Below are 7,720 nucleotides of genomic sequence, written 5' to 3' on the forward strand. Positions count from 1 at the left end.
GCTCCTTGGAAGCAAGAATGGCCAGACTTCATCTCACCTACTTTGATCATGCTGTCAGAGGGGACCATTCTCTGGAGAAGGATGTCATGCTTGGTAAGGCAGAGGGTCGATGAAAGAGGGTACGGGCTTTGACAAGACATATTGACATGGTGGCTGCAACAATGGGCTCAAGTATAGCAAGGATCATGGAGCTGGCACAGGATCAGGTGGTATTTTGTTCTGCTGTGCATGGGGTCATTATGAGTTGGAAACGACTCGACGGCACCTAACAACAACAACAACGGTTCCTCCTTAGGGCTTTTCTGAATTTCTCTTATTTTCTACAATGACAATATATTATTTATAAAATCAGAGAAGGTTTTAATTCAAATAACAATTAGTATTACAAGTTAGGTACAATTAGATCTCTGAGATATTATCCCCAAGGTACCTAAAAGTTACTACCTTCAGTAAGATTTGAAGACTCAACTTTAAATCACTTCTGGGATTACAGAGTCTCTTAGAAGAAAACACAGGAGCTTTTAATTGGCAACTGGAGCACAGTGGGTGCTCTGGAAATGGTTAGGGCTCAAAGGTTAGAGGGGACGTATGTGGAAGATTGTTTACTACTGACACAAACTAATGGCACGGAATTGGGGATAAAAGTTTTATTTTTGGCCCTTTCCTAGCAGTCATCTGGAATGGTGAGCTGTTGGCTGGGTTCTAGACACAGCTATAACTCAAAGAGAAGGAGCCAAGAAACCAACTAATTTGAGGAAGAGCAACCACAGCAACCTCAGTATGTGGACACAGGAAGTTTGTGAAATGCTGGGAGCATTGAGTGGAGACAGCCATGCTTATGTCTAAAATGGCTTCCTTGATTTGGAAGCTGAGGTCCCAGTCAACCACGTTATCTACTGTAAGTGGGGGAGTTGAGGATGCTCCATTATCCACTGGTGTTCAAATGAAGTGGATTACAGCAGAGATGGAAAAAGTTATTTTCAGAGAGGAGAGTGGATATGGGAACTAGGAATTCTGAGTAACTTATTTTACTTGAAAAGTTTTGAATGAAACAGTGGGAAAAAAGTCATGATGTAATGGGTAAAGGAAATGTCTTAGATACTTACGAGCATGACTTTAAGTTAGTTGTTCCTCCTTATCACGGAAAATGAAAGAACATAAGCCTAGAAATTCAGATTACACTAACTAAAATATACTGTACACTTTCTCTGTGCCAAGAACTTTCAGGAATCCTCACAATAGCCCTATAAAGTAGGTACTAATATCCCATTTTATATGAGATATGTTATGCTTGAAGATGTCAAGTGTTTTACTCAAGGTCTGTCCAGCTAATAATCCAGAGTTAAGAATGAACTCTGTGCCTTCTGACTCCAAGACAATGTCTCTTTCCAGTAAGACATAGTCTTCTGCATTAAGACACTTCATTAGCAATTAGAAGAAAGGGATAAGAGGCTTCTAGAAATGATTAGAACAATCAGGATAAGAAGCAGAAAGGATCAACACCAACAGTAAGCTTATCACTTATATAGTAGCTACGAGTTAAAAGTGCAAAATTTCAGTTGTGTTCCCAAAAACAAAGGCTTGATCTTGATACCCATACAACAATATGTGTGGGCAGGGAGTGGAGGGAAACCCCAATAATTCTCAAGACCATGCAGCAAAATGAACAGAGGAGAAGAGGACTTAATTCTAACTCATTATCATTACTCATTATCAACTCCTTTTAGGGCTCATAGTGTCATTTATTTCAACAATCATTGGGGCTCTCCAGCCAGGGATGTCTCATATTGTGAAAAACAAAGATGTTTTATAAGTAGTAGGACATAAGATGCAATATTTAGCACTTCCTTATGAGGAAAGCTTCCATGATAAGTGGGCCAACATAGGGTAAAGAGCATGGATGCTTCATGACCCATGTTCTCCAGAAGAGTTTGCTTTCTTCTGTAGATGATGTCCAATGGTGAGGAACAATCTAAGGATAGAGCCTCTGGGGAGAGACAGACAAAACTGGAGAATCAAGTGACTAAAATGTTATCTCTTTAAGGCAGAAAGAAAGCCGGCAGAGGTAACAGCATCCCCCACTGTTTCCCCATGTCCCTTCTACCAACCAGGTATCTTCTCTCTTTTTGCTGTGTGATACTGTTGGATGACTTATTGTGCATCCCGTCTGTGCTGCTACCTTTGGCCATATTCTAAATGGTGGGTTCTAGAATGCCTTTGCCAGAATTAAGGCTATGTAATTTTACCTTTTAATAATGAATATATATGTGAGATTTATTGGTTCAGAACAGTAAGTAACATTAAATTAGTCTATGTAATATAAAACAAGAGAAATCTTTCCAATTGTCTGTCCATTGACTGTTTACTTACTGCTTGGGGTTTAGAAAAAACTAAGGTCAAACTTCTAGAAGTCCTTGCCATCATTCCCTTCCAAGGAAAATTTGAAACTATGTTTTAATTTTTATAGTCATAATATGTTTGATTATTAATTAATTAATGACTAAAAGGGGAAGGCCCTCAAAGAGATGGATGGACACAGTGGCTCAACGATGGGCTTGGGCACAGCAAGGGCTGTGAGGCTGGCACAGGACGGGGCCGTGTTTTGTTCCGTTGCACATGGGGTCGCTATGAGTTGGAGACGACTCAACAGCACCTAACAACAACAACATTTGAATAACAATTAATTAATTGTTGGTGAAGAACAATTTGGAAAGTATGGAGAGGATAAAGGAAATTATTCACGCTCCAAGTCCTACATTCCATAGAAAACCAAAGTGAGGATTTTGGTGCAGTTCCTCTCAGCCATATATACGTAACACTGTAATCACTTATGTTATTATGAAACTTCCTTTGTTATTTAACATTTTATCATCAACTTTCTCTCTTGTCCTTATCTCCTTCTCTCTTGTCCAGTTTGCTTTGATGATATTCCATGTGATGGTATGTTCTCTCATAACCCACACCACCACATGTCAGAATTCCAGCATCATACAGGAAAAAATTATAGAAAATGTTAAGCTATGATCAAACTTGAAACATGATAGCACACACAATGTTACTTTTTTGTTGTTGTTCTAGTCCATAATTGGCAGCTCTGGTGGTGCAGTGCTTAAGGCACTTGACTGCTAATCAGAAGGCTGGTGGTTCAAACCCACCAGCCACTCCTCAGAAGGAAGGTTGGGTAATTTACCGCTGTAGTGATACCACCTCGGAAACCCAAGAAGGAGGAGTCGCTATGAGTCAGATCCAACTTAACGGCAGTGAGTCTGGTTTTTTGGTTTTTGTAGTCCATAACTAGATTTTGGATGGGGGATGGCAAAGTTAAATAGTAATAATGTTTGAAGTTTTGGGAAAGAGCTTTAGGGACTAAGCATTTGGAATTATGCTGACCAATGCTCTGAGAGAGATAATCTTGATTATCTTATCCTTCTATGTTGAGATTAATAAGAGTTTTTACAAAAAATGTATGTTGTGTTCTATCAAATGCTTTTCAGAGTCTAGCCGGATGACAATATAGATTATGTTTGTTGCCTTCTTGTTTCATACATTATATTGGTAGATTTCCAAATATTAATTTGGGAATTCCATGTATTCATGAAGTAATTTATATCACTTTAATATATAGTTTGGATATATTTTAATCTTTGCATATGTATTCATAAATAGGATGTCTATCCATAGGTTTATTCTATCTTTGGCAGTTTGGGATAATAGTTCTTATTTCTTTTTGTACTGCCTTTTCCGTTTGACCTTATATTTTCACCTGCTAAGCTCTGACTACTTATAAAGTTAGCTCTACATCATTAAAAATGCAACTGTGCTCCAACTGTTTCATATTTTTCTGTTAAAACATTCAAACACAATTATAGATTATAGTACATTATATGAAGAACTGTGTTTTATAATTTATAACACTATCACTATGTTTTCTTGTATTCACTGGATGGTGGTTATAGAATGAGAATATTTCTTGCTAATCTTAACCTCAAGGAGCTATGGTGGCACAGTGTCTAAGGCATTTGACTGCTAACCAGAAGGTTGGTGGTTCAAACCCACCAGCTGCTACACAAAAAGAAGATGGTGCAATCTATTTCCATCAAGATCTATTGCCTTGGAAACCCAATGGGGGTCACTATGAGTTGGAATTGACTCAATGGCAGTGAGGCGTTTTTTTCCCCCCCTCACCCCAGAACCACACATTTTATCTGGACCTTTTGTATAAAGGCAGCTTGCAGACAGGATGAGGGATTTACTCTTTGGGAGGTCATAGATGGCAGCCTTTCCAGCTTCCTGTAATGGAGAGGAAGAAAAAGGTATAGAAATATATGAGAGGCAGCATGGTGTAGTGGAAAAGAGATCTGAATTAGAACTCCCTCTCAGACTCTAGAGACGGACAGCTGCATATGGAATTCTGCTTTAGAACTTACCATCTGTGTGTCCTTGGCTACATGCATTTACTTTTCTCTCCCTCTGTTCCACCTGTCAAATGGGAGTAAAAATGTATTATTTCAGAGTTGACAGAAAAGTAAATGACTTAATACATTGTGTGTTTACAACAGTGTAACGTGCTTGCAACAAAATAAGTGCTTAATCAATAATTAGCCATTGTCTGCTCAGCCGCCTACGGAAGCACCAGGGCCTGAAATAAAAACAATGCAGAGTTCTGGGAATGCATCCAAAGAAATACAGAAGTTGAAGGAAAAATATATCAGTAAGTACCTATAAAATGATACGAACTTGCCTGAAAATGCACGAAACATGCATCTAAGAGGTAGGTGGTAGGTAGAGGAGACTAGAGAATTCAGAGTGATTGGAAAAACCCAAAGTTAGGAAGTGCGGCAGTCCCACGTGACTCACTTACAGATGGGGACCCTCGTCCCATGGAAAGCTGTCCATAATGGCTCCCCAGGCTCCCCAGTGGATAGAAGGACCCGGGACCCAGACTCCAATGACTCTCAGACAGTTTGTTGGTCAGATATCTCCCTCGGAAAAGAAAATGCTCACAGTCTGTCATGAATGCTTCCAAATTCAGTATCTTTTCACTTTTAAAAAAAAGCTAAATTTTTTTTTTCTTTTGAGTCATGTAAACAGAAAAATGGTATACTTAATATTACCATATTATGTAAAAATACATAACAATATTTGTTATATATTACATCATATTTCATTCTATTATATATAACCACCTTGTATGCCAGCAACCTAACAGATTTCATCTAATTCAATTCCACAACAAACTGCCAAAGACTTGCTGTTCTTCTCCCATTTTACAATGAGCTAGCTGAAACTCAGAAAAGCCTTGTAACATAACAAATTCATACTCAGGATAAATGGTACGGTGCTGAGTCTATGTGATATATTAAACTGAAGCCAGCTTTATTAAAATACAGTTTTAGTTTCAAAATTAAAATAACAAATAATAATAACTAATAGAGATCCTTATATAATCATATTTGAGGGCGTTTGCCCCTAAGTTACATTTAATTTGAGGCCCGGCAGTTCCCACTCCAATTCCCAGCCTCTGCGGCTGTGTGAACCTAACTACTACTCACGCCTCATTGCCTCTGAGTCCCTGTTGATAAAATTGATGTAATACCCCTGCCCTTCCTGATTCCAGGGGCTCTTCTAAAGATCAAACAAAATAATAGAAGTCAAAGTGCTTTGAAAATCTACGATAAAATTTCAAATTTCTCTGAGTCATGTCCATATTTCCACACCCTGCAGGTGACTTGCGCACATGGCCATGGGGAATCACTCTGCTGTGACTGAATTCCTTCTGGTGGGGCTCTCCCAATACCCAGAGCTCCAGCTCTCTCTGTTCGTGCTCTGCCCCCTCATGTACCTGATCATCCTCCTGGGAAACAGCCTCCTCATTCTCATCAGCATCCTGGATTCCCGCCTCCACACCCCCATGTACTTCTTCCTTGGGAACCTCTCATTCTTGGACATCTGTTACACATCTGCATCCATTCCTCCAATGCTCATCACATTTAGAAATGCAAGAAAATCCATCTCTTTCATTGGCTGTGCAGTTCAGATGGTTTTCTCACTTGGTTTGGGCTCCACGGAATGTGTTCTCCTTGCCGTGATGGCCTATGACAGGTATGTGGCCATCTGCCACCCACTGAGGTATTCTGTCATCATGAACAGGATATTATGTGTGCACATGGCCGCATGGTCCTGGATCACAGGCTGTCTAAACGCCCTAGTGCAAACAGTCCTGACAATGATGTTGCCTTTCTGTGGGAGTAACGTCATTGACCATCTCACCTGTGAGATCCTGGCTCTTCTTAAACTTGTCTGCTCAGATATCACCATCAATGTGCTTATCATGACAGTGGCAAGTATTGTTTTTTTGGTACTTCCTCTGCTATTAATTGTTATCTCTTATGTTTTTATTCTCTTTTCCATACTGAGAATTAGTTCTGCTGAAGGAAGAAAGAAAGCCTTTTCCACTTGTTCAGCTCACCTGACTGTTGTCATCTTATTCTATGGTTCAGCTCTTTTTATGTACATGAAGCCCAAGTCAAAGGACACAAAGACATCAGATGAGATCATTGGGATGTCTTATGGAGTGGTGACCCCAATGTTGAACCCAATCATCTATAGCTTGAGGAACAAGGAGGTAAAAGAGGCTGTGAAGAAAGTCTTGAGTAGACACATCTTTGGAAAATATGAACAGCCTTGAGGCATATGACATCCTCAGTGAGGGACAAGGTCAGGTCTTTTACATTCACAGAAGTCATGAAATGTGGTGTCAAGATGTTACTGTGCTTGTAAAGTCAAATAAGGAATTCTTAGGCTTTTCAACACAGAATGTCCCTGCAAGCTTTTCTGAATATTGTCTGGACTGCAGAGCAGCTATATGCAGCTCTGTCAATTGGCCACATAAAGGGCATATGGTTTTCCATCAGAATGAATCACTCTCCCCGCTCCTCTCTGTGTTCACTTGTTCTCTCTTCTCTGTCACTTTCTGTCTCTTGTTTCTCTCATTTTCTCCTCTCTCTCTCCAACCTCATCCTCTTGCCTCCATCTTCCTCTTTTTTCCTCCCTTCTTCTCCTTTTTCAATTCCTTTGAATTGAACATCTGTTATTTTTGTCATCTAACTTCTGGTAAAAGAATGCACCTTTATCTTTTAAGGATCCAACATTCCTCCATTCATAGTCCATTTTGAACAGAGTGGAGCTGACCCAAACCTTTGAAGATGAGTAATCATGAAGCCAAGGTCCAGCCAATTAAAGAAGGAAACCCCTCTAGCCGTAAGTGATTCATTCAGGGTAGCATGTGACCCAACCAGGCTTAATTAAACTCAACACCAAGAGTGGTGTCCCACTATCAAAGAGGCACTCTTTCTCCTATTAACTGTAGAAGTGAAACTGGATCCAATCTTTGCTGATATATGGGGAGAGCCTAATTGAGAGGCAAACAAGAGCTGGGAGGAAGAAGAGCATGTCTGATGCTGTTGTTTTAATTATTGGATCCAGATGTGTCTAAAGTCTAAAGTCAGATTCACCAATATTTTTTTTGTTATATGTGTCAATAAATTACCTTTTTTATACAAAAAACTAATTTGAGTTTGATTTTTATCACTTATACCTATATAGTTCTAATGTGTACATCCCTTTGCCCCTTTCCTCCACTCATATTTTGAAGTAAAAAATTATAAGGCTATGTATGCATGGTCCTTTGTACCATGTTCAGTTCTCTTTCCTTTAATAA

The 7,720-nt window shown here is 39.4% G+C and overlaps 1 protein-coding gene across 1 annotated transcript; it reads left to right on the top strand.

The window, feature by feature from the left end:
- Positions 1–5,737: 5,737 nt before the first annotated feature.
- On the top strand, positions 5,738–6,688 carry LOC103208080 (olfactory receptor 13D1-like). Its single transcript, XM_007953758.2, has one exon. The coding sequence runs from the start codon at positions 5,738–5,740 to the stop codon at positions 6,686–6,688; it is 951 nt and encodes a 316-aa protein (XP_007951949.2).
- Positions 6,689–7,720: the final 1,032 nt, after the last annotated feature.

Source organism: Orycteropus afer, unplaced genomic scaffold (genome assembly GCF_000298275.1).
Source record: "Orycteropus afer afer isolate SDZICR_OR568_19922 unplaced genomic scaffold, OryAfe1.0 scaffold00410, whole genome shotgun sequence".
In the NCBI taxonomy this organism is placed as follows: domain Eukaryota; kingdom Metazoa; phylum Chordata; class Mammalia; order Tubulidentata; family Orycteropodidae; genus Orycteropus; species Orycteropus afer.

Bases quoted from the DNA above. Each gene is read 5' to 3' on its own strand.
- LOC103208080 (XM_007953758.2), top strand. From the start codon at position 5,738: ATGGCCATGGGGAATCACTCTGCTGTGACTGAATTCCTTCTGGTGGGG.